This window comes from Ranitomeya imitator, chromosome 9 (assembly GCF_032444005.1).
Source record: "Ranitomeya imitator isolate aRanImi1 chromosome 9, aRanImi1.pri, whole genome shotgun sequence".
NCBI classification, from domain to species: Eukaryota; Metazoa; Chordata; class Amphibia; order Anura; family Dendrobatidae; genus Ranitomeya; species Ranitomeya imitator.
In genome coordinates, this window is record NC_091290.1 from 88,243,111 (window position 1) to 88,270,540 (window position 27,430).

The 27,430-nt window shown below is 44.1% G+C and overlaps 1 protein-coding gene across 1 annotated transcript in view; it reads right to left on the reverse strand.

Moving 5' to 3' along the window:
• The window catches only part of CSTF3 (cleavage stimulation factor subunit 3), a 224,709-nt gene that overhangs the window by 194,624 nt on the left and 2,655 nt on the right, over nucleotides 1–27,430 (reverse strand). Inside the window, exons 2-3 of the mRNA XM_069739444.1 lie at nucleotides 3,116–3,217; nucleotides 2,911–3,006 (exon numbers count right to left, since the gene is read on the reverse strand). Coding sequence (XP_069595545.1) covers nucleotides 2,911–3,006; nucleotides 3,116–3,217 — 198 coding nt within the window. The remainder of the gene's footprint in view (nucleotides 1–2,910; nucleotides 3,007–3,115; nucleotides 3,218–27,430) is intronic.

Sequence of the window (27,430 nt, forward strand, 5' to 3'; positions counted from 1 at the left end):
GAATCTACATAATTAAATGGATTAAGTGTACAGTAATCTGATCTAGGTGCAAAGTATTCAAACAGACAGAAAGTACTCCAGCATTTTTATTTGCATATATAATGCAGCATATGCTATGATTAAAGAATAAAGTACGGTAGCTTAGTATATTCTTCTTTATACCTGATGCACCATGTCTGGGTTGTGTGCCATCTTGATTCCTTCTTCCCTACTTCTATTTCCCATGCCCCATTATATTGCTTTGGCTTCTTTTATAATGATCTCTGTATCAGATACACACGGCTCAGGACAGAGTGGTAAATATGCTGCTATCACTATGAGGCCATGTGCACACGTTCAGTGTATTTCGCGTTTTTTTTCACTACAAAAACGTGATAAAAACGCGAAAAAACGCTTACATATGCCTCCTATTAATTACAGTGTATTCCGCATTTCTAGTGCAAATGTTGCTTTTTTTCCCGAGGGAAAAAAAAAAAAAAAAAAATCGCATTGCGGAAAAAAAAAGCAACATGTTCATTACAAATGCGGAATTGCGTGGATTCCGCACACCTAGGAATGCATTGATCTGCTTACTTTCCGCATGGGGCTGTGCACACCATGGGGGAAGTAAGCAGATTATGTGCGGTTAGTACCCAGGGTGGAGGAGAGGAGACTCCCCTCCACGGACTGGGCACCATATAATTAGTAAAAAAAAAAAAAAAAAAAATTAAAATAAAAAATAGTCATATACTTACCCTCTGATGGCCCCGGTGTCTTCCCGCCTCTCAGCGGTGCATGCTGCCGCTTCTGTTCCTATAGATGGTCTGTGTGAAGGACCTGCGATGACGTCGCGGTCCTGTGATTGGTCGCGTGACTGCTCACGTGACCGCGACGTCATCGAAGGTCCTGCACACACACACCATCTATAGGAATGGACGCCGCTGAGGAGATCGGCTGTCTGCAGGTGAGTATAACCATTTTATTGTATTATTATTTTTAAACTTTCTATCTTTTACTATAGATGCGGCATAGGCAGCATCTATAGTAAAAAGTTGGTTACACTTGTCAAACACTATGTTTGACAAGTGTGACCAACCTGTCAGTCAGTTTTCCAAGCGATGCTACAGATCGCTTGGAAAACTTTAGCATTCTGCAAGCTAATTACACTTGCAAAATGCTAAAAAAAAAAAACGCAAAAAAAACGCAAAAAAAAAAAAAAATGCGGATTTCTTGCAGAAAATTTCCGGTTTTCTTCAGGAAATTTCTGCATGAAATCCTGACGTGTGCACATACCCTGAAGGTACTGGGATATATAATTCAAGCTAATGACACTGGAAGTGTCAAATCCTTTATGTGTAGGACTCTTAACAATAGTGGGTGATTGAAAACGGCTTTTGATCCCATCTACTGGTTGACCGTGATAGATCAGTGAAAGAGGTTTCCCCTGGTGTACACTGCAGTCTCAGTGTAACCTGTATACAATAGTCTCAGCACCTCCCATGCGGTGCACGTGCGGCCATCTCAGCGCCTCCCATGTGATGTACATAAAGCAGTCTCAGTTTATCCTGTGTGATGTCTATAGTAGTCTCAGTGTATTTTATGTGATGCAGCTTGAACCTCTGCTCCACTTTATCATGGCTGTCTTATACAAACCAGAAATAGGCCAGATTTATGAAACTGTTTTGCTGCCAAGAGCAAACAATTGTAGCTTTCACTTTTCAAAGGCAGAAAACAAAATGAAGCTGCTTTATGATTGGTTGTATTGGTTGCTATTGGCAGCAAAGACAGTTCATCTTTTAGACAGTTTCAGAAGTCTTCACTCATAACATTAGAAGCATGGGATGGCATATGGAGAGGCAGAGCGGGAGGAGATAGGTTCATAGGAAACGAGCTTTTAGAAGGGGTTTAAAAGCTGATGAAGTAGACTTCATGTCTGCAAACAAGAAGCATGTCCTAAGACTGGTTGTCAGACTGGTGATCAGATTACCCACATTACTATGATAAAGGGGGGAAACGTATAGATGGTACTGAGGTACGTCAAATTAAATTGAACAGTGAGAATATTGATGGTGAGGAAGCACTATATAAGCAAAAAAAAAATGCTGGAGTGTTTTTTTTTATTAAAAGTTTGTTATCTCTCGAAACCTGCAATAAAGAACAGAAATGGCATAATACATTTTGCTAAGTATTACCCATGAATAATAGAACACGAGACATGAAAGTATATTTTATGCATCCAAATATATGGAAAAGGGTATATTTACATGGCCTGCAAGAAAAAAACTAACTGTAAGCAGAGGCATGTAGCAGCAACCACATGTAGTTACACTTTAATAGTTGAACGCAAGGATACAACACTTATGCATCTCAGTTAATACATAGGCAGATGTTATCTTTTTGTCACCCAACATGTTAATTTGTAAATGTATACTGCAGAAAAAAATAATTGGGTTATTCAAAACAGACAATATCATGCAAAATATGTAATTATTGATTTAAAATAAATGTAGAGAATATGCTAAATCACCCACAGGAATCGTTAAAGACACATTTTATTATAATAGTAATGCTACGGATATGCAGATAACACTTAAATTAGTTTGCCATTGTCACTGGAAGGAACATGTAATAACATCTAAATAAATGACACAGGAGGCAATAAATTGACACGACAAATAAATAAAAGTCTAAAGCACTCCATACCATTAAAATGTTTTAATGTTGTTGCAGTATCACTGTGCAACAATCATCAGTGCAGTAACACTTTAGAAGGCTCAATAGGTATCAATTTACCCTCAGTTTACAAAGCTAAAATATATGTAAATCTGAGTTAATGGTCCTCACTATATTGTTCCCACCATTAATGCTATCTGACATACATGTAGTAGCTTTAAAATACCCATAAAAAAGGAAAAAAGTTAAAATATTAACCTCTGCTTCAATGTAAAGTTTCCAGAATCTGCCAGAACTTGGGAACTGGACCACAAGTCGTTCATATGTCTTCCGGGCCTTGTCTATAGGCTGATTCTAGAATTTGAATAAACAGCGTTTACAACATTATGGATGTACGGAGAAAATATGATATAAAGCCACTACTGGGGCCGAGAGAACATAATGTAATCCTATGTCACTAAACCTGTGCCTCGCGAATGAGAATGCTCCAGGCGTCAAGATCATACGGGTTGTCTTCCAACTTTTTTTCCGCTTTCTTCACCTTTTCTGGAACATACTCAGCTGCCTATATTCAGCAAATGAGAAAAAGGGGAAAAAAGGATGAACAAAAATAAAAAAGTTACTGTGTGGGTTCTTAAGAGAAAATAACCCTAAGGGTTACGAGTCCCAATGCTGTGGATTTTGTTACAGCAAGTTTTGCAAATATTCCAATCAATTAAAGGGGATGGCCATTATGTATTTATTTTGGTAGCTGTGTTGGGAGACAAGATTTTCTGTTCATAGATTAATACTGGGTTGAGCGAATAGCTTAGGATAAATCCTCCTTAGCGGCTACTGAATAGCTGCATCGGGACCCCGGATACCTGCAGATAATCATCTGTCCGGCGCTGCAGCTCCATGTGTCACGGCTGTGTGACAGTCACAATACACAGGGTCTCCATGCATGTGCTGTGCCGAACAGCTGATTATCGGGAGCGCTCCAGGTATCTGGGTTATAGCTATTCGGATAAGGAGGTATCCTAAGCTATTCATTCATCTCTAATTAATATGTATGACAAGTTCTCCTCCTGCTCTGGTTAATACATCTTTTATCCATGGCTGCACTTCTCTCCATCCATACAATGGCGGCTGGCAGAGGATCATGTGACCAGACCGGTCAGTCTCCTCCAATAGAAATGCAGCGTACCACCCATGTGAGACAGATGGACAGGTCTGGTCACATGATCCTCCACCAGCAGCCAATGCATGGATGGAGAGCTGTGCAGCCGGTGAGGAAGCTGCAGTAACAAGAGCAGGAGAACCTGTCATATCTGTATGTGTATCTGTAATCATGTTCCCAACAGGACTGAAAATAAACACATTGGCTACACCTTACAAGTTTTATTATGGGTGTATGTAAAGCAGGCCCACATGGGTCCAGCACCACGCATGACCAGGCACCTCTCTTATGACAACGAGGTACAAGACATTTTCCAGTTTGAAGAGAGACCCCACTGGTCCTTGTGGATGTGTCATAAATATAAAAAATGGAAAACAAACGTTAAAGGCGTTTTCAAGTCGGAGAAGAAAATTTAGCAGACAATGTGCCTGCATACTTGGAGCGGTGTCCAATGTGTACACAGTCATGGCCCCCTGTAATCTCCATGCTAATGTAAGGTCACACCATTTGCATACAGGCCAGACTCTGCTATAACACTGAGAAGCGCAGAAGAGTCTAGTTGGCAAGTGAAGCAAACTGCATGCATGAGGTCATGTTACCGCCCATAAGCATGGTGAAAAAGGGCATCCGGACCTGGTATGCCCTGCACATGGTCACGATTCAGAAGAGTGACTGCAGACACTTCTTAAAGGCGTTGTCCACCAAGACTACCCCTTCCCCCCACTTGATCAAAATGTTTGGCGCTGATTATAGATCCCGGCGCAGTTCCCACGGTGTCAGCACTCGCTCTCCCGTGCGGTTGTGACACATGACGCCGGCGATTAATCAGAGCTGGCGTCACTGTCTCCGCCTTCGGACAAATCAAACATGAAGATGAAGTCTGAGCTGCAGATTGACTACCTCTTCCGGCTCAATTCGACAAGAGGCGAAGACATTGATGCCAGAGCTGATGGGTGCCAATGTCACAACAGCAGCAAGGGGGCCTCCAGATACAAAGTGCCGACACAGCAGGAACATAGCCGGCATTGGGGGCGAGAGCAAGCTTTATTATTTTATAGGGGCCAAGAAAGCGGTATGAAAGTTGTCCAAGTAGTGGTCAACCCCTTTCAATAAAGGCAGCCACACTGTCACATCAACTGATCAAGTTTTAAGATGTAGCATCTCTGAATTACCACTGGTGCATGACATAACCTAAATTAAAGGTGTTGTCTCTGCTAAGAGGATTACCCCTTCTCAATCTGAATGTTTCCCCCTGTTAAAATAAAAATAACTCCCATGCCGGCGCCGTTCTAGCGGTGTAGGCACTAGTGTTCCCGCGGTTCACATGAGGTTATGTCATACGAGCCTGACACCCAGCCAGCGTCAGCTTCACTTCCAGCCTTTGGATGTATAAATCAAGAAGTAGTGAGATGCCACTTGTATCTCCAATTTTCTCTTGATTAGTTATACGTCCAACGGCGTGGACAGTGAAGCCGATGCAGATTGGGGAGTTCATGTGATGCAACCACCTCATGTGAGCCTCAGGAACATGTGTGTCGACAACTGGAAGGGCACCAAAAGGTGGTTTTATTTAACGGAGCAAACATTCAGATTGAGAAGTCTTAGTAGTGGAAACCCCTTTCATTACAGACTGCAAACATTCCCTCTTCATTAACAGATACATACAATGATGATGGCAGTATATTAACCCCTTGTTGAAAGAGCAATTTTCATAAGTCTGACCACTGTCACTTTATGAGGTTAGAATTCTGGAACGCTTTAACAGATCCCACCAATTCTGAGATTGTTTTTTCGCAACCTATTGTACTTCATGTTAATAGCAAAATTTCCTCGCTATGACTTGCATTTATTTATGGAAATTTGGCAAAAATTTTGAAAAGTTTGCAGTTGTCAAGCTTTGTGCCCTTAAATCAGAGTCACATCGCACAAAACAGTTAATAAATAACATTTCCCACATGTGTACTTTACATCAGCACAATTTTGGATAACTTCTTTTTTGTTAGGACGGTAAGGTTTAAAAGTACACCAGAAAATTCTCATTTTTCCAACAAAATTTACAAAACTTTTTTTTTTTTAGGCACCAAAAAGTGCACCCATTCATAAAAAAAAAAAAATAATAATAGTATTCTTGCAGTTTTCATACTGGCAACCAGTGCTTTTTTGAAAGCAAAAGCAACCACATACAGCTAATGTTGGGCAAACCAGTTGATAATGATGCAGTCAACAGTAATGTGTACAGTAACGTAGATTGTAAGCTTGCCAGCAGGAACCTCACTCCTAATGTCACTGTTTAACCCCTTCAAGATGAGGCCCTTTTTCGTTTTTGCGTTTTCATTTTTCGCTCCCCTCCTTCCCAGACCCATAACTTTTTTATTTTTCCGTCAATATGGTCATGTGAGGGCTTATTTTTTGCGGGACGAGTTGTAGTTTTGAACCACACCATTGGTTTTACCATGTCTTGTACTAGAAAACGGGAAAAAAATTCCAAGTGCGGTGAAATTGCAAAAAAGTGCAATCCAGCACTTGTTTTTTGTTTGGCTTTTTTGCTAGGTTCACTAAATGCTAAAACTGACCTGATATTATGATTCTCCAGGTCATTACGAGTTCATAGACACCAAACATGTCAAGTTTTTTTTTTTTTTATCTAAGTGGTAAAAAAAAAAAAATCAAAACTTTGCTAAAAATAAATAAATAAATAAATTGTGCCATTTTCCGATACCCGTAGCGTCTCCATTTTTCGTGATCTGGGGTCAGGTGAGGGCTTATTTTTTGCGCGCCAAGCTGACATTTTTAATGATACCACTTTTGTGCAGGTGTGTTCTTTTGATCGCCCGTTATTGCATTTTAATGCAATGTCGCAGCGACCAACAAAACGTAATTTTGGCGTTGCAAATTTTTTTTCTCACTACGCTGTTTAGCAATCAGGTTAATGCTTTTTTTTTTTTATAGATAGATCGGGCGATTCTGAACCCGGTGATGCCAAATGTGTATGTTTGATTTTTTTATTGTTTTATTTTGGATGGGGCGAAAGGGGGTGATTTAAACTTATATATTTTATATTTTTTTCATATTTTTTTTTTTTTTTTAAACTTTTGTTATGCTTCAATAGCCTCCATGGGCATGGACATGTCAGCTGTTCAAAACAGCTGACATGTCGCGACTTTGATGTGTGCTCACCGCCGGAGCCCACATCAAAGGGGGAGACACCACATGCGCCGTACTAGTAAGGGGCATGTCGTGAAGGGGTTACATTGTCAACTTGTACTGAATTTATTGTCTGTACATGTCCCCGCTTAATTGTGAAGTGCTGCAAAATATGTTGGCGCTATATAAAAATTATCATCATTATTATTATTATTATTATCGGAGGCTGTATGATTTGGGACTGTCAATCATTTTGTTCTCCCTGGCATATGCCGCCATCTGACATACAGTGGGTACGGAAAGAATTCAGACCCCTTTAAATTTTCCACTATTTCATTGCAGCCATTTGGTAAATTCAAAAAAGTTCATTTTTTTCTCATTAATGTACACTGTGCACCCCATCTTGGCTGAAATAAAAACAAATGTAGGAATTTTTTTCAAATTAATAAGAAAAAAACTGAAATATTACATGGTCATAAGTATTCAGACCCTTTGCTCAGTCACTCACATTTAAGTCACATGCTGTACATTTCCTTGTGATCCTCCTTGAGATGGTTCTACTCCTTCATTTGAGTCCAGCTGTGTTTAATTAAACTGCTAGGACTTGATTAGGAAAGGCACAAACCTATCTATATAAAAGGTACCGTCACACATAACGATATCGTTAACGATATCGTTGTTTTTTGTGACGTAGCAACTATATCGTTACCAAAATCATTATGCGTGACAGCGACCAACGATCAGGCCCCTGCTGGGAGATCGTTGGTCGCTGGGGAATGATCGGAACTTTATTTTGGTCGCTGATCTCCCACTGACATCGCTGAATCTGCGTGTGTGACGCCGATTCAGCGATGTCTTCACTGGTAACCAGGGTAAATATCGGGTTACTAAGCGCAGGGCCGCGCTTAGTAACCCGATGTTAACCCTGGTTACCATTGTAAATGTAAAAAAAAAAAAAAAACACTACATACTTACATTCCGGTGTCTGGTCACGTCCCTCGCCTTCAGCTTCCCGCACTGACTGTGTGCGGCGCGCCAGCCGGCCGTAAAGCAGAGCGGTGATGTCACCGCTGTGCTCTGCTTTACGGCCGGCGCTCACAGTCAGTGCGGGAAGCTGAAGGCGAGGGACGTGACCAGACACCGGAATGTACATAAGTATGTAGTGTTTTTTTTTTTTTTTACATTTACAAATGGTAACCAGGGTAAACATCGGGTTACTAAGCGTGGCCCTGCGCTTAGTAACCCGATGTTTACCCTGGTTACCAGGGGACTTCGGCATCGTTGGTCGCTGGAGAGCTGTCTGTGTGACAGCTCTCCAGTGACCAAACAGCGACGCTGCAGCGATTGGCATCGTTGTCTATATCGCTGCAGCGTCGCTTAATATGACGGTACCTTTAGACCTCACAGCTCACAGTGCATGTCAGACCAAATGAGACTCATGAGGTCAAAGGAACTGGCCAAGGAGCTCAGAGACAATTGTGGCAAGGCACAGATCTGGCCAAGGTTACAAAAGAATTTCTGCAGTATTCATGGTTCCTAAGAGCACAATGGCCTCCATAATCCTTAAATGGAAGACGTTTGGGATCCCCAGAAGTTTTCCTAGACCTGGCCGTCCAGCCAAACTGAGCAATCTCAAGAGCCTTGGTGAGAGAGGTAAAGAACCCCAAGATCACTGTGGCTGAGCTCCAGAGATGGAGTAGGGAAATGGGAGAAAGTTCCACAAAGTTAACTATCACTGCAGCCCTCCACCAGTTGGGCCTTTATGGCAGAAGCCTCTCTTCAGTGCAAGATATATGAAAGCCTGCATAGAGTTTGCAACAAAAAAAAAAACACATGAAGGACTCCCAGACTATGAGAAATAAGATTATCTGGTCTGATGAGACGAAGATAGATCTTTTTGACGATAATTCTAAGCGGTATGTGTGGAGAAAACCAGGCACTGCTCATCACCTGCCCAATTCAATCCCAACAGTGAAACATGGTGGTGGCAGCATCATGCTATGGGGGTGTTTTTCAGCTGCAGGGACAGGACAATTGGTTGTCATTGAAGGAAACATGAATACAGCCAAGTACAAAGATATCCTGGATGAAAACCTCTTCCAGAGTGCTCTGGACCTCAGACTTGGCCAAAGGTTCACCTTCCAACAAGACAATGACCCTAAGCACACAGCTAAAATATCAAACGAGTAGCTTCAGAACAACTCTGTGACCATTCTTGACTGGCCCAGCCAGAGCCCTGACCTAAACCCAATTGAGCATTTCTGGAGAGACCTCAAAATGGCTGTCCATCTACGTTCACCATCCAACCTGATGGAACTGGAGAGGATCTGCAAAGAATGGGAAAGGATATGCAAAGAATGGCAGAGGATCCCCAAATCCAGGTGTGAAAAACTTGTTGCATCTTTCCCAAGAAGACTCATGGCTGTACTAGCTCAAAGGATGCTTCTACTCAACACTGAGCAAAGGGTCTGAATACTTATGACCATGTGATATCTCAGTTTTGCTTTTTTAATAAATTTGCAAAAATTACATTTCAGGGTTTTTTCAGTCAAGATGGGGTGCTGAGTGTACATTAATGAGAAAAAAAATTACTTTTTTGAATTTACCAAATGGCTGCAGGGGTCTGAATACTTTCCGTACCCACTGTATCTGACAGTTGCTCTCAGCGAAAACAGGAGCGATTCAGAGTGAGTGCTCCACTCCTTTGTATAAAAGAGACAGCTGCTGGTCAAGTGACCGATCGAACCATCATTTGTCTGACAGCTATCTAGTTTATATAGGAGGGCTTAAAGGAAATCTTCACCACATTTGACCTATTTATATAAATATGGGCATAGCAGCTAAAGACTGCTGAAAACAGTCTGAGGAGGACACTTCCTAGAAGATAACTACCTCCAGAGCTTTACCACTGGTAAAGAGTGGTAACCATTACACATCACACTGGTAACCATAAGGGTATGTTTACACAGTCAGTAAACGCTGCGGATTGGACACTGCGTACAGCTGCAGTGTACAATCCGCAGTGTCCAGATGATACAGCATAGTGAATGGGATTTTATAGAATCCCATCTCCACTATGCGTGCAGGGACACCTACGCCTTACTTGCGAAGACGAACATGCAGCGCGTCTTTCCAGACCGCAGTATGTCTATTTATCTTGCGGAGACGCTCAGTCTCCGCAAGATAAATATCACAGTCCAATGTATAGGATGCGGTGATTCCGCATGGCTCAATGAACACATGCGGAATCATCTTGGATACAAAAGCCGGCAGCACTTTGGATGGAGCGGACATGTGCTGCATCCAAAGCGCTGGTTGTCATGCCAACCCACCAGTTACCCGCGAACACGTGACAGGGGTAACCGGTGGGAGGAATTCCGGCCCAATGGCCGGAGGCGCTCGTTAAATGATGCTGTCAGAGTTTGACAGCGGCATTTAACTAGTTAATAGCCGCAGGTGGATCGCGATTCCACCCGCAGCTATCTCTGGCACATGTCAGCTGTTCAAAACAGCTGACTTCCTGGGAAAGATGTGGGCTCAACGCCAGAGGGAAGGAAGCAACCTCTGCAGTACTAGTACGGCGGAGGTCCTAAATGGGTTAAGATGCCAGCGGACAAGATGATTTATACTTTCCTAGGTAAAACTGCTAAAGGAAAAAGATGCCATCGCTTTCCAGCAGCAGTTTCACTGGCACCATTGCCATCATTTCTGTAACCGTTCCGCCATCTACTTTTTTCTATAATTTCAATTATAACTAACTTGCCGCTAACTGGAAGAAGCTGCCCAAAGAGGGAACATACTACCACCTTTAACCCCTTCCCGACCTGTGACGCCACGTAGGCGTCATGAAAGTCGGTGCCAATCCGACCTGTGATGCCTATGTGGCGTCATGGAGGGATCGCGACCATGCAGATAGGGTGAAAGGGTTAACTCCAATTTCATCCGATCTGCAGGGACAGGGGGAGTGGTACTTCAGCCCAGGGGGGTGGCTTTGCCCCACGTGGCTACGATCGCTTTGATTGTTGAAAGTGAAACAGCCAATCAGAGCAATTTGTAATATTTCACCAGTCAAACTGCTGAAATATTACAATCCAGCCATGGCCGATGCTGTAATATCATTGGCCATGGCTGGAAATAGCGATCTGCCCCCTTCACCGACTGACAGCGGCGATCTGCCACCGCTGTCAGTCTTTCCTCCCATCTGTTCTGTGCTCCGCTGCCTTCCTCTCCCCTCTGTCCCGTCTAGCGGTGCCCCCCCCCCCCCCCCCCTGTTCGATCCCACCCCCCGTACCGCTGGAGCCCCGGGGACCCTCCCGGTGTCCGTCCGGCATCTAAGATGGGCGCCGCCATCTTCCAAAATGGTGGGCGCATGCGCAGTGCGCCCGCCGAATCTGCCGGCCGGCAGATTCGTTACAGGTACATTTTGATCACTGTGATATAACCTATCACAGTGATTAAAATAAAATAAAAATATTAAATAAAGCCCCCCCGCCCCCCCCTTATCACCCCAATAGGTAGGGAAAATAATGAAATAAATAAAATATATTTATTTATATTTTTCCACTGGGGTTAGAACTAGGGCTAGGGTTAGAATTAGGCTATGTGCACACGGTGCAGATTTGGCTGTGGATCCGCAGCGGATTGGCCGCTGCGGATTCGTGGCAGTTTTCCATCACGTTTACAGTACCATGTAAACCTATGGAAAACCAAATCCGGTGCCCATGGTGCGGAAAAGCTGCGTTGTATTTTCCGCAGCATGTCAATTCTTCGTGCGGATTCCGCAGCGTTTTACACCTGTTCCTCAATAGGAATCCGCAGGTGAAATCCGCACAAAAAACACTGAAAATCAGCGGTAAATCCGCAAGTAAAACGCAGTGTTTTACCTGCGTATTTTTCAATAACGGTGCGGAAAATTTTTTCAGGCACATGACTTTTTGATTGCTCTCTTATGATTTTAGGGAAGCAGAATGAAAAAAAAAACAAAAAAAAAAAAAAAACCAGGAACTCAGGAATTATTTTGGGTTTTTTATGCTGTGCCGAGTAGTAAAATTGATAAGGCAGCTTTATTCTTCAAGTCAGTAGGATTAGAGAAAATTACAAAAGAACAACCCAAATAAAATAAAGGCTATATATATAAATCAGTATCACAATCATATAGTGATATTCGCTCACCCGGGTGTCTTTTGAGTAAGAAGAAAGTGGAAACCACTTAAACCAAGAACCAAAACCAATCACCAAACCAAAGGATGCACCAGGAAGACCAGACTGGATCAAGATATATTCTTTTGTTATTTAATTATCAAGCAGCGATACAATATATAAAAAAACTACCGTTAAAAAAAATATACGATAAAAATACAAAACAATCATAATAATAATAATAATAATAATTTTTATTTATTTAGCGCCAACATATTCCGCAGCGCTTTACAAATTATAGAGGGGACTTGTACAGACAATAGACATTACAGCATAACAGAAATACAGTTCAAAACAGATACCAGGAGGAATGAGGGCCCTGCTCGCAAGCTTACAAACTATGAGGAAAAGGGGAGACACGAGAGGTGGATGGTAACAATTGCTTTAGTTATTCGGACCGGCCATAGTGTAAGGCTCGGGTGTTCATGTAAAGCTGCATGAACCAGTTAACTGCCTAAGTATGTAGCAGTACAGACACAGAGGGCTATTAACTGCATAAAGTGTATGAGAACATAATGCGAGGAACCTGTTTTTTTTTTTGTTTTTTTTTAAATAGGCCACACAGGGATCGTTAGGTTAATGCATTGAGGCGGTAGGCCAGTCTGAACAAATGCGTTTTTAGGGTACGCTTAAAGCTGTGGGGATTGGGGATTAATCGTATTAACCTAGGTAGTGCATTCCAAAGAATCGGCGCAGCACGTGTAAAGTCTTGGAGACGGGAGTGGGAGGTTCTGATTATTGAGGATGCTAACCTGAGGTCATTAGCGGAGCGGAGGGCACGGGTAGGGTGGTAGACTGAGACCAGAGAGGAGATGTAGGGTGGTGCTGAGCCATGGAGTGCTTTGTGGATGAGGGTAGTAGTTTTGTACTGGATTCTGGAGTGGATGGGTAACCAGTGTAATGACTGGCATAAGGTAGAGGCATTGGTGTAACGGTTGGTGAGGAATATGATCCTGGCAGCAGCATTCAGCACAGATTGGAGCGGGGAGAGTTTGGTAAGAGGGAGGCCGATTAGTAGTGAGTTACAATAGTCCAGACGAGAATGAATAAGTGAAACAGTAAGAGTTTTTGCAGAGTCGAAAGTAAGAAAAGGGCGAATTCTAGAAATGTTTTGAGATGCAGGTAAGAAGAGCGAGCCAGTGATCGGATGTGGGGGGTGAATGAAAGGTCAGAATCAAGGATGACCCCAAGGCAGCGGGCATGTTGCTTTGGAGTAATGGTGGAACCGCACACGGAGATGGCAATGTCAGGCAAAGGTAGGTTAGTAGAGGGAGAAAACACGAGGAGTTCAGTTTTTTCATACAAAAAAGTGTGCAGCACGGGACGGCATATAAAAATGAATATACGGATACCCAACCGCACAATAATAATTATTATTTATATATCCGTGCAAGGTAAGTATTACCCACAATCGGGGCATATTAGTTCGTGTCGCGTCGGGTGTGTGCGTGTACTCAGGACGGCGCGGTGCCCTAAGGTAATATCCACTATTTTTCCCTGAAATCTGTTATAGTTCAGCACTTTGTCTCTATCAGCACTGTGCAGGGTCTGGAAATAACCCTGATGGTTAAAACAATTGTGTTCTTTGAATTTATTTGCACTACAGCACTTTTTTGCATATATTGCACATCAATTTTGGAGTTTTTATTATTGTTTCCACATTGTGTCACTCAATTTTTCAGGGAACTAATATACCTCGATTGTGGGTAATACTTACCTTGCACGGATATATAAATAATTATTATTAGCACGGTGGCGCAGTGGTTAGCACAGCAGCCTTGCAGCGCTGGGGTCCTGGGTTCTAATCCCACTCAGGACAACATCTGCAAAGAGTTTGTATGGGTTTGCGTGAGTTTGCGTGGGTTTCCTCCGGGCACTCCGGTTTCCTCCCACATTCCAAAGACATACTAATAGGGAATTTAGATTGTGAGCCCCATCGGGGACAGCGATGATAATGTGTGCAAACTGTAAAGCGCTGCAGAATATGTTAGCGCTATATAAAAATAAAGATTATTATTAAGATTATTATTGTGCGGTTGGGTATCCGTATATTCATTTTTATATGCCGTCCCGTGCTGCTTGTTTTTTTGCAGGACAAGATGACATTTTCAGAAATACCATTTTTATTTACATTCCTGTTTTTGATAGTGTTTTATTCCACTTTTTGTACATTAGTATGATAAAGCATCGTTTTGTGCCCTGATTTTCTCTTCTTTTTTTTACAGTGTTCACTGAAGGGGTTTACTAGAGTTAGTTTTATGGGGCAGGTGGTTCCGTACACGGGGATACCAATAGAGACTTATCAGTACAATATATTTTTATTCTTTGATTTTTTTTTTTTTAATTACCGTACATTTTTATTATACTTAGTCTCTCCATGGGACTGACTTAGCAGTCTGATTGCAGTTATAAAGCATAGCAATGCAGGAGCACTACTGACAAGTTCCTTAGCTCATGCACTGTGCATGATCTAACTGGCTATAGCCTGGTGACCAGGATGCCGTCATAACATTAGGTCACCATGGCCTGCGATGAAGTCGCGTAGCGCCGATTGGAGGGTAGAAGGTGCCCACTCCCCGTGCCTGCCTTCTAAATGCTGCGATCTATATCGATCGCAGCATGTAAGGGGTTAAACTGCCGGGAGTAGTGGTGTGGGCACCACTCCTGATAGTGAATGCCAGGTATCAGCTGTGAGAATTGCTGAACACCAGGTGGCGATCACATGCACACAGCTACTGTGCGCACAAAATAGCCTGGAAGTACTCAATCCATCCAAAGTCTGGAAGCTCTTCTCAACCATGACATACTGGATATTTCCAAGGTCAGGAATGGGTTAAACTATGAATTCATATAAGGGAGTTAGCGCCCTATAAAGATACTTGTGGTACAGATTGTACTATTTTCATTTTAGATAGAAACCACTTTATACCATATTTAAATGAGATGACTTCAGTGTACCCATCGTGGTCAAGAGCACAGTTCTGCCCCCTCAATTAGGCTACGTTCACATTTGCGTTGCGTTGGGCGCAGCAGCGGCGACGCATGCGTCATGCGCCCCTATATTTAACATGGGGGGCGCATGGACATGCGTTGTGCTGCGCTTTGCGACGCATGCGGTTTTTTTGCCGCAAGCGTTGGGCGCAGAAAACGCAGCAAGTTGCATTTTTTTTGCGTCCAAATTTCGGCAAAATAGGACGCATGCGTCGCAAAACGCTGCGTTTTAGCGTGCGTTTTGTTGCGTTTTTGTTTGCGTTGTGTCTCTGACACAACATCGCACAACGCAAATGTGAACGTAGCCTTACATCTCTACACACAAGTCCTGCATGTTGATTGCCAACACTCACTAAGAATCCCTAGTCCTGAGAATTCTGACATTCCATGTGCGCATCTCGCTTTCCTGTTTGCATCAGACACCCACTATTGTGTGATTCTGCGTGCAGCAAGTGGCCACCTCAGACAGGAGAGGGATGAGAATGCAGCTGCACAAAACCAGCACTCCACCCATGCAGTGTCAGTGTATAGAGAGCTGAACATTCTATTAAAGCAGTGCCCCAAAAAGATGCAAACCTACATTGACGGATCCACAGATTACGGCCAATTCCAACAGTCCCAAAATAATGAATAGGGTGGAGGTTCATCATAACCTTATTCACAACATTTAAGACAGGGCTCTGTAGAACCCTGATCCAGCGCACTGTTCTTGAGAGTGCTCGGGATACTAGCACTCGGATCTGTAGTGAGGAGCAAGTTATTCATAAGGCTGTGTGCACACGTTGCGGTTTTTTCGCGTTTTGTCCCGATAAAAACGCAAAAAACGCATACAATAAGCATCCCATCATTTAAAATGAATTCCGCATGTTTTGTGCACGATGCGTTTTTTTTTCCGCGAAAAAAACGCATCGCGGTAAAAAACGCAGCATGTTCATTAATTTTCTGTTTTTTTTGCGGATTTCCCACTACAAAATGCATTGGGAAGTGTCCGGAAAAAAATGCGGCAAAAACGCATCAAAACCGCATGCGTTTTTTTTGCGGATTTCTTGCAGAAAATGTCCGGTTTTTCTCAGGAATTTTCTGCGAGAAATCCTGAACGTGTGCACATAGCCTAAGGGATAAATTACTTTTACTATCTTAAAGGGAACCTGTCACCCCCAAAATCAAAGGTGACTTAAGCCCACCAGCATCAGGGGCTTATCTACAGCATTCTGGAATGCTGTAGATAAGCTGCCCCCCCCATGTATCCTTAACCCCTTCATGACCCAGCCTATTTTGACCTTAATGACCTGGCCGTTTTTTGCAATTCTGACCAGTGTCCCTTTATGAGGTAATAACTCAGGAACGCTTCGATGGATCCTAGTGGTTCTGAGATTGTTTTTTCGTGACATATTGGGCTTCATGTTAGTGGTAAATTTAGGTCAATAAATTCTGTGTTTATTTGTGATAAAAACGGAAATTTGGCGAAAATTATGAAAATTTCGCAATTATCACATTTTCAATTTTTATTCTGTTAAACCAGAGAGTTATGTGACACAAAATAGTTAATAAATAACATTTCCCACATGTGTACTTTACATCAGCACAATTTTGGAAACAACATATTTTTTTTTGCTAGGAAGTTATAAGGGTTAAAATTTGACCAGCGATTTCTCATTTTTACAACGAAATTTACAAAACCATTTTTTTAGGGACCACCTCACTTTTGAAGTCAGTTTGAGGGGTCTATATGGCTGAAAATACCCAAAAGTGACACCATTCTAAAAACTGCACCCCTCAAGGTGCACAAAACCACATTCAAGAAGTTTATTAACCCTTCAGGTGCTTCACAGCAGCAGAAGCAACATGGAAGGAAAAAATGAACATTTAACTTTTTAGTCACAAAAATGATCTTTTAGCAACAATTATTTTATTTTCCCAATGGTAAAAGGAGAAACTGAACCACGAAAGTTGTTGTCCAATTTGTCCTGAGTACGCCGATACCTCATATGTGGGGGTAAACCACTGTTTGGGCGCACAGCAGGGCTTGAAAGGGAAGGAGCGCCATTTGACTTTTTGAATGAAAAATTGGCTCCACTCTTTAGCGGACACCATGTTGCGTTTGCGTTTTTAGCCTCAATTTTTTCATTTTCACATGGGCAACAGGATAAAATGGATCCTAAAATTTGTTGGGCAATTTCTCCTGAGTATACCGATAACTCAAATGTGGGAGTAAACCACTGTTTGGGCACATGGTAAGGCTCAGAAGGGAAGGAGCGCCATTTGACTTTTTGAATGAAAAATGATCTCCATCGTTAGCGGACACCATGTCGCGTTTGGAGAGACCCTGTGTGCCTAAACATTGGAGCTCCCCCACAAGTGACCCCATTTTGGAAACTGGACCCCCCCAAGGAACTTATCTAGATGCCTAGTGAGCACTTTAAACCCTCAGGTGCTTCACAAATTGATCTGTAAAAATGAAAAAGTACTTTTTTTTTTCACAAAAAAAATTCTTTTCGCCTCAATTTTTTCATTTTCACATGGGCAATAGGATAAAATGGATCCTAAAATTTGTTGGGCAATTTCTCCCAAGTACGCCAATACCTCATATGTGGGGGGTAAACCACTGTTTGGGCACATGGCAGGGCTCGGAAGGGAAGGCGCGCCTTTTGACTTTTTGAATGGAAAATTAGCTCCAATTGTTAGCGGACACCATGTCGCGTTTGGGGAGCCCCTGTGTGCCTAAGCATTGGAGCTCCCCCACAAGTGACCCCATTTTGGAAACTAGACCCCCAAGGAACTTATCTAGATGCATACTGAGCACTTTAAACCCCCAGGTGCTTCACAGAAGTTTATAACGCAGAGCCATGAAAATAAAAAATAATTTTTCTTTCCTCAAAAATGATTTTTTAGCCTGGAATTTCCTATTTTGCCAAGGGTAATAGGAGAAATTGGTCCACAAATGTTGTTGTCCAGTTTGTCCTGAGTACGCAGATACCCCATATGTGGGGGTAAACCACTGTTTGGGCACACGGCAGGGCTCGGAAGGGAAGGCACGCCATTTGGCTTTTTAAATGGAAAATTAGCTCCAATCATTAGCGGACACCATGTAGCGTTTGGAGAGCCCCTGTGTGCATAAACATTGGAGATCCCCCACAAATGACCCCATTTTGGAAACTAGACCCCCAAAGGAACTAATCTAGATGTGTGGTGAGGACTTTGAACCCCCAAGTGCTTCACAGAAGTTTATAACGCAGAGCCATGAAAACAAAAAAAAATTTCTTTTTTCAAAAATGATTTTTTAGCCCGCAATTTTTTATTTTCCCAAGGGTAACAGGAGAAATTTGACCCCAAAAGTTGTCCAGTTTCTCCTGAGTACGCTGATACCCCATATGTGGGGTAAACTACTGTTTGGGCACATGCCGGGGCTCGGAAGTAAAGTAGTGATGTTTTGAAATGCAGACTTTGATGGAATGCTCTACGGGCGTCACGTTGCGTTTGCAGAGCCCCTGATGTGGCTAAACAGTAGAAACCCCCCACAAGTGACTCCATTTTGGAAACTAGACCCCGAAAGGAACTTATCTAGATATGTGGTGAGCACTTTCAACCCCCAAGTGCTTCTCAGAAGTTTATAACGCAGAGCCGTGAAAATAATAAATACGTTTTCTTTCCTCAAAAATAATGTTTTAGCAAGTAATTTTTTATTTTCACAAGGGTAACAGGAGAAATTGGACCCCAATAATTGTTGCGCAGTTTGTCCTGAGTATGCTGGTACCCCATATGTGGGGGTAAACCACTGTTTGGGCACACGTCGGGGCTCGGAAGTGAAGGAGCACCATTTGACTTTTTGAATACAAGATTGGCTGGAATCAATGGTGGCGCCATGTTGCGTTTGGAGACCCCCTGATGTGCCTAAACAGTGGAAACCCCTCAATTCTACCTCCAACACTAAAGGTACCTTCACACATAACGATATTGTTAACGATATCGTTGCTATTTGTGACGTAGCAACGATATCGTTAATGAAATCGTTATGTGTGACAGCGACCAACGATCAGGCCCCTGCTGGGAGATCGTTGGTCGCTGAATAAAGTCCAGAACTTTATTTCGTCGCTGGATCTCCTGCTGACATCGCTGGATCGGCGTGTGTGACACCGATCCAGCGATGTCTTCACTGGTAACCAGGGTAAACATCGGGTAACTAAGCGCAAGGCCGCGCTTAGTAACCCGATGTTTACCCTGGTTACCATGCTAAAAGTAAAAAAAAACAAACGCTACATACTTACCTACAGCCGTCTGTCCTTCAGCGCTGTGCTCTGCACTCCTCCTGTACTGGCTGTGAGCCGGAAAGCAGAGCGGTGACGTCACCGCTCTGCTTTCCGGCTCACAGACAGTACAGGAGGAGAGCAGAGAAGCAGAGCGCAGCGCTGGAGGACAGACAGCGGTAGGTAAGTATGTAGCGTTTGTTTTTTTTTACTTTTAGCATGGTAACCAGGGTAAACATCGGGTTACTAAGCGCGGCCCTGCGCTTAGTTACCCGATGTTTACCCTGGTTACCGGCATCGTTGGTCGCTGGAGAGCGGTCTGTGTGACAGCTCTCCAGCGACCAAACAGCGACGCTGCAGCGATCCGGATCGTTGTCGGTATCGCTGCAGCGTCGCTTAATGTGAAGGGGCCTTAACCCCAACACACCCCTAACCCTAATCCCAACTGTAGTCATAACCCTAACCACAACCCTAACCACAACCCTAATTCCAACCTAAGGCTATGTGCCCACGTTGCGGATTCGTGTGAGATTTTTCAGCACCATTTTTGTAAAAGGCACTGCGTTTTACCTGCGGATTTACCGCGGATAGCCTGTGTTTTTTGTGCGGATTTCACCTGCGGATTCCTATTGAGGAACAGGTGTAAAACGCTGCGGAACCCGCACAAAGAATTGACATGCTGTGGAAAATACAACGCAGCGTTTCCGCGTGGTATTTTCTGCACCATGGGCACAGCAGATTTGGTTTTCCATATGTTTACATGGTACTGTAAACCTGATGGAACACTGCTGCGGATCTGCAGCCAAATCCGCACCGTGTGCACATGGCCTAATTCTAAAGGTATGTGCACATGCTGCGGAAAACGCTGCGGATCCGCAGCAGTTTCCCATGAGTTTACAGTTCAATGTAAACCTATGGGAAACAAAAATCGCTGTACACATGCTGCAGAAAAACTGCATGGAAACGCAGCGGTTTACATTCCGCAGCATGTCACTCCTTTCTTCGGATTCCGCAGCGGTTTTACAACTGCTTCAATAGAAAATCGAAGTTGTAAAACCGCAGTGAAATGCGCAGGAAAACCGCGGTAAATCCGCGATAAATCCACAGCGGTTTAGCACTGCGGATTTATCAAATCCGCTGCGGAAAAATCCGCAGAGGAGCAGAATACGTGTGCACATACCGTACCCTAACCCTAGTTCTAACTCCAATCTTAGTGGAAAAAAAGAAAAAAATTCTTTATTTAATTATTGTCCCTACCTATGGGGGTGACAAAGGGAGGGGGGTCATTTACTGTTTGTTTTTTATATTTTGATCACTGAGGTTTTATCACAGTGATCAAAATTCACATTGGAACGAATCTGCCGGCCGGCAGATTAGGCGGGCGCACTGCGCATGCGCCCGCCATTTTGGAAGATGGCGGCGCCCAGGAAAGAAGATGGACGGACCCCGGGAGGCTCGGTAAGTATGATGGCGTGGGGGGGGGAGGGGGGTGGATCGGAGCATGGGGGGGGTGTGGATCGGAGCATAGGGGGGTGGATCGGAGCATGATGGGGGGGTGGATCGGAGCGCGGGGGGGTTGGATTGGAGCACGGGGGGTGGGATTGGAGCACGGGGGGGTGGGATTGGAGCACGGGGGAGCGGAGCACAGGACGGAGGAAAGCGGACCACAGATCGGAGGGCTGGGGGGGGGGCTATCGGTGGGGTGGCTGCACATCAGTGTTTCCAGCCATGGCCGATGATATTGCAGCATCGGCCATGGCTGGATTGTAATATTTCACCAGTTTTTTAGGTGAAATATTACAGATCGCTTTGATTGGCAGTTGAAAGTGAAACTGCCAATCAGAGCGATCGTAGTCACGGGGCTAAAGTACAACTCCTCCTGTCCCTGCAGGCCAGGTGAAATTACAGTTAACCCTTTCACCCGGCCTGCAGGAGCCCAATCCGGCCATGACGCATATGCTGCGTCACAGGTCAGAATGGCACAGGTTTTCATGACGCATACGATACGTCAAAGGTCGGGAAGGGGTTAAAGATGAGAAAGAGGTTAGATTATGCTCACCCAGGGGCGGTCCCGGTTCTGTTCTGGTCCGATGGGCGTCGCGGTCCGGGGCCTCCCATCTTCTTACGATGACGTCCTCTTCTTGTCTTTACTCTGCAGCTCCGATGCAGGCATACTTTGTCTGCCCTGCTGAGGGCAGAGCAAAGTGCTGCAATTCACAGGCACCGGGAAAGGTCAGAGGCCCAGCGCCTGCGCAGTGCAGTACTTTGCTCTGCCCTCAACAGGGCAGACAAAGTACGCCTGCGCCGGAGCGTGAAGACAAGAAGAGGACGTCATCGTAAGAAGATGGGAGGCCCCGGACCGGACAGCCATCGGAACAGAACCGGGACCGCCCCTGGGTGAGTATAATCTAACCTCTTTTTCTCATCTTTCAGGATACATCGGGAATGCTGTAGATAAGCCCCTGATGCCGGTGGGCTTAGCTCACCTTCGATTTTGGGGGTGACAGGTTCCCTTTAACCCCTCTGTGACCTTAGACGTACTATCCCGTCGAGGTGCCCTGGGCTTATCTGACCCTGGACGGGATAGTACGTCATAGCCGATCGGCCGCGCTCACGGGGGGAGCGCGGCCGATCGCGGCCGGGTGTCAGCTGCTTATCGCAGCTGACATCCGGCACTATGTGCCAGGAGCGGTCACGGACCGCCCCCGGCACATTAACCCCTGGCACACCGCGATCAAAGATGATCGCGATGTGCCAGCGGTGCAGGGAAGCACCGCGCAGGGAGGGGGCTCCCTGCGGGCTTCCCTGAGCCCCCCGCAGCAACGCGATGTGATCGCGTTGCTGCGAGGGTCTCCTCACCTCCCTCCCTGCTCGAGCCCCGGATCCAAGATGGCCGCGGATCCGGGTCCTGCAGGGAGGGAGGTGGCTTCACAGAGCCTGCTCAGAGCAGGCACTGTGAAGGCTGCAGCGCTGCATGTCAGATCAGTGATCTGACAGAGTGCTGTGCAAACTGTCAGATCACTGATCTGTGATGTCCCCCCTGGGACAAAGTAAAAAAAAAAATTTCCAAATGTGTAAAAAAAAAAAAAAAAAAAAAAATATTCCAAAATAATGAAAAAAAAAAAAAAAAAATATTATTCCCATAAATACATTTCTTCATCTAAATAAAAAAAAAAACCAATCAAAGTACACATATTTAGTATCGCCGCGTCCGTAACGACCCGACCTATAAAACTGTCCCACTAGTTAACCCCTTCAGTAAACACCGTAAGAAAAAAAAAAAAAAAAAACGAGGCAAAAAACAACGCTTTATTATCATACCGCCGAACAAAAAGTGGAATAACACGCGATCAAAAGGACAGATATAAATAACCATGGTACCGCTGAAAGCGTCATATTGTCCCGCAAAAAAAGAGCCGCCATACAGCATCATCAGCAAAAAAATAAAAAAGTTATAGTCCTGAGAATAAAGCGATGCAAAAATAATTATTTTTTCTGTAAAATAGTTTTTATCGTATAAAAGCACCAAACCATAAAAAAATGATATAAATGAGGTATCGCTGTAATCGTACTGACCCGAAGAATAAAACTGATTTATCAATTTTACCAAACGCGGAACGGTATAAACGCCTCCCCCAATAGAAATTCATGAATAGCTGGCTTTTGGTCATTCTTCCTCACAAAAATCGGAATAAAAAGCGATAAAAAAATGTCACGTGCCCAAAAATGTTTTCAATAAAAACGTCAACTCGTCCCGCAAAAAACAAGACCTCACATGACTCTGTGGACCAAAATATGGAAAAATTATAGCTCTCAAAATGTGGTATTGCAAAAAATATTTTTTGCAATAAAAAGGGTCTTTCAGTGTGTGACGGCTGCCAATCATAAAAATCCGCTAAAAAACTCGCTATAAAAGTAAATCAAACCCCCCTTCATCACCCCCTTAGTTAGGGAAAAATAAAAAAAATGTATTTATTTCCATTTTCGGGTTAGGGCTAGGGTTAGGGCTAGGGCTAGGGTTAGGGCTAGGGTTAGGGCTAGGGTTAGGGCTAGGGTTAGGGCTAGGGCTAGGGCTAGGGCTAGGGCTAGGGCTAGGGTTAGGGCTAGGGTTAGGGCTAGGGTTAGGGTTAGGGCTAGGGTTAGGGCTAGGGTTAGGGTTAGGGTTGGGGCTACAGTTAGGGTTGGGGCTAAAGTTAGGGTTAGGGTTTAGATTACATTTACAGTTGGGAATAGGGTTGGGATTAGGGTTAGGGGTGTGTCAGGGTTAGAGGTGTGGTTAGGGTTACCGTTGGAATTAGGGTTAGGGGTGTGTTTAGATTAGGGTTTCAGTTATAATTGGGGGGTTTCCACTGTTTCGGCACATCAGGGGCTCTCCAAACACGACATGGCGTCCGATCTCAATTCCAGCCAATTCTGCGTTGAAAAAGTAAAACAGTGCTCCTTCCCTTCCGAGCTCTCCTGTGTGCCCAAACAGGGGTTTACCCCAACATATGGGGTATCAGCGTACTCAGGACAAATTGGACAACAACTTTTGTGGACCAATTTCTCCTGTTACCCTTGGGAAAATACAAAACTGGGGGCTAAAAAATAATTTTTGTGGGAAAACAAAAAGATTTTTTATTTTCACGGCTCTGCGTTATAAACTGTAGTGAAACACTTGGGGGTTCAAAGCTCTCACAACACATCAAGATGAGTTCCTTAGGGGGTCTACTTTCCAAAATGGTGTCACTTGTGGGGGGTTTCTACTGTTTAGGTACATTAGGGGCTCTGCAAACGCAATGTGACGCCTGCAGACCATTCCATCTAAGTCTGCATTCCAAATGGCGCTCCTTCCCTTCTGAACCCTCCCATGCGCCCAAACGGTGGTTCCCCCCCACATATGGGGTATCAGCGTACTCAGGACAAATTGGACAACAACTTTTGGGGTCCAATTTCTCCTGTTACCCTAGGGAAAATACAAAACTGGGGGCTAAAAAATAATTTTTGTGGGAAAAAAATTTTGTTTTATTTTTATGGCTCTGCATTATAAACTTCTGTGAAGCCCTTGGTGGGTCAAAGTGCTCACCACACATCCAGATAAGTTCCTTAGGGGTCTACTTTCCAAAATGGTGTCACTTGTGGGGGGTTTCAATGTTTAGGCACATCAGTGGCTCTCCAAACGCAACATGGCGTCCCATCTCAATTTCTGTCAATTTTGCATTGAAAAGTCAAACTGCGCTCCTTCCCTTCCGAGCTCTCCCATGCGCCCAAACAGTGGTTTACTGCCACATATGGGGTATCAGCGTACTCAGGACAAATTGGACAACAACTTTTTGGGTCCAATTTCTCCTGTTACCCTTGGTAAAATAAAACAAATTGGAGCTGAAGTAAATTTTTTGTGTAAAAAAGTTAAATGTTCATTTTTATTTAAACATTCCAAAAATTCCTATTAAACACCTGAAGGGTTAATAAACTTCTTGAATGTGGTTTTGAGCACCTTGAGGGGTGAAGTTTTTAGAATGGTGTCACACTTGGGCATTTTCTATCATATAGACCCCTCAAAATTACTTCAAATGAGACGTGGTCCCTAAAAAAAAATGGTGTTGTAAAAATGAGAAATTGCTGGTCAACTTTTAACCCTTATAACTCCCTAACAAAAAAAAAAATTGGTTCCAAAATTATGCTGATGTAAAGGAGACATGTGGGAAATGTTACTTATTAAGTATTTTGTGTGACATATCTCTGTGATTTAATTGCATAAAAATTCAAAGTTTGAAAATTGCGAAATTTTCGCCAAATTTCCGTTTTTTTCACAAATAAACGCAGGTACTATCAAAGAAATTTTACCACTATCATGAAGTACAATATGTCACGAGAAAACAATGTCAGAATCACCAGGATCCGTTGAAGCGTTTCGGAGTTATAACCTCATAAAGGGACAGTGGTCAGAATTGTAAAAATTGGCCTGGTCATTAACGTGCAAACCACCCTTGGGGGTAAAGGGGTTAAGATAAAGCTCCGATGCTCCTATAGAAAACCTGTAACAGCTCCCCTCAACCACAATGTGTCCTGCATAATAATGTATATTCTAATAAATCTCAAACAGTTTCAAGGCCCACTAGGCACCAGGTCCCACACACAGATACTTAAAGGGATTGTAAAGGCATAGATATTTGATGACTTCACTACAGGATAGGTCAATGATTGATGGCGGTCTGAGAGGTGGCACCCCCATCAATCAGCTGTTTTTTTTGCTCAAGTGGCAACTGGATATATGCGCTTTGGCTGTATTAATCAAAACAAACACGGCAGAATTCAGACATAAATGGATTTGAAAAGTTGCAAAATGTTTGTGACCTCTTCCTTTTTTACCAGGGCTGTGGAGTCAGTGTAAAATGGACTGACTCCTAAAATATATAATAAATTGGGTTCAGTAGTTGAGTGCAGGATGTGCTGCAAATGTGTTCACAAGAAGCAGGGAAAGTTATGAACTTTCCTATAAATGTTCTGTTCCAGATCTAAGGATCTGGGCTGTTAGCCAAGATGAATCTGAGCTGCACTTTATGCACATGCTCAGTAGTGAGGCAGGAATGTGGAGTCGGAAGTAAGGTAAACCGAGGAGTCGGAGATTGGCTTACTGACTCCACAGCCCGGCTTCTTAAACCACTTTCTCCCAGCTCTGCCAAAATGAGTGATGGTGGGACACGGCGGCTCAAATCTTCTAACTCCTGACATGCTGTTGTGTTCCTTACATCAGAAATAAGATTTGATGTGCAGCACACAGAAGCGAACGCCACTTGTTAAGACACACCTGATCCATTAAGAGGTGCAAGCACCTTAATGAATCAGGAGCATATGACTCCAGCATGCCTTCTCATCAAGACCAGCCTAAACATTGCTGGTCAAGATGAACTGGGGCCTGAGTGGAGCTCCATTCATTCCATGCAGCACATCCGTGCTGTAGTGGAAGGCAATGGTCACTGTACTTTGAATAGAGATGTGCTCAGGAGTGCCACTTAGAGTGTATACATCTGGACATCACCAGAGGGGAAAAAAACAACAAAAAAAACAGCTGATAGTTGGGGGGACTGGGCGTAATGCCCCATTAAAGGGAACCTGTCACCTGAATTTGGCGGGACCAGTTTTGGGTCATATGGGCGGAGTTTTCAGGTGTTTGATTCACCCTTTCCTTACCCGCTGGCTGCATGCTGGCCGCAATATTGGATTGAAGTTCATTCTCTGTCCTCCGTAGTACACGCCTGTGCAAGGTAATCTTGCCTTGCGCAGGCGTGTACTACGGAGGACAGAGAATGAACTTCAATCCAATATTCCGGCCAGCATGCAGCCAGCGGGTAAGGAAAGGGTATTTCAAACACCTGAAAACTCCGCCCATATGACCCAAAACTGGTCCCGCCAAATTCAGGTGACAGGTTCCCTTTAATAGTCTATGCTATAGATTGATCAAATACCTATTTGCGGACAACCCCTTTAAGGTGTCAATTTACACAAGCAGCATTTAAAGGGGTGGTCGTGGCCCAGTAATGAGCATCAATCAAATATAATAAAGTTGGTCACAACGACCAATGAACGATCGCCAACACTGAGGGGAGAGCAGTATCCTCTCCTGGTCACACAGGGCAATGCTGGCGCCAACTGTGGGCTCAGCTATTCGCACCATTACATAAATGTAGGAAGGACACGATGGGGTACAGGACCCCGAGAGGAGAGATCTGGGGAGAAGGATCAGGAAATTACAGGCAGCATCCTCCCACCCGGGGGTCTACCTGAGGCTTACACCCCTCTCTGCTGAAAACACTCCGTATAAAGCCCAGAGACCCCAATACCAATGGCCCGCCCAATAACAAGGCTGGGGGGCAGCACAGGCATACCGGGACCCCGAGGGGAGAGATCTGCGGAGCAGGAAGTTACAGGCAGCATCCTCCTATTACTGGGCAGCCCACCCGGGGGTCTACCTGAGGCTTACACCCCTCTCTGCTGAAAACACTCCGTATAAAGCCCAGAGACCCCAATACCAATGGCCCGCCCAATAACAAGGCTGGGG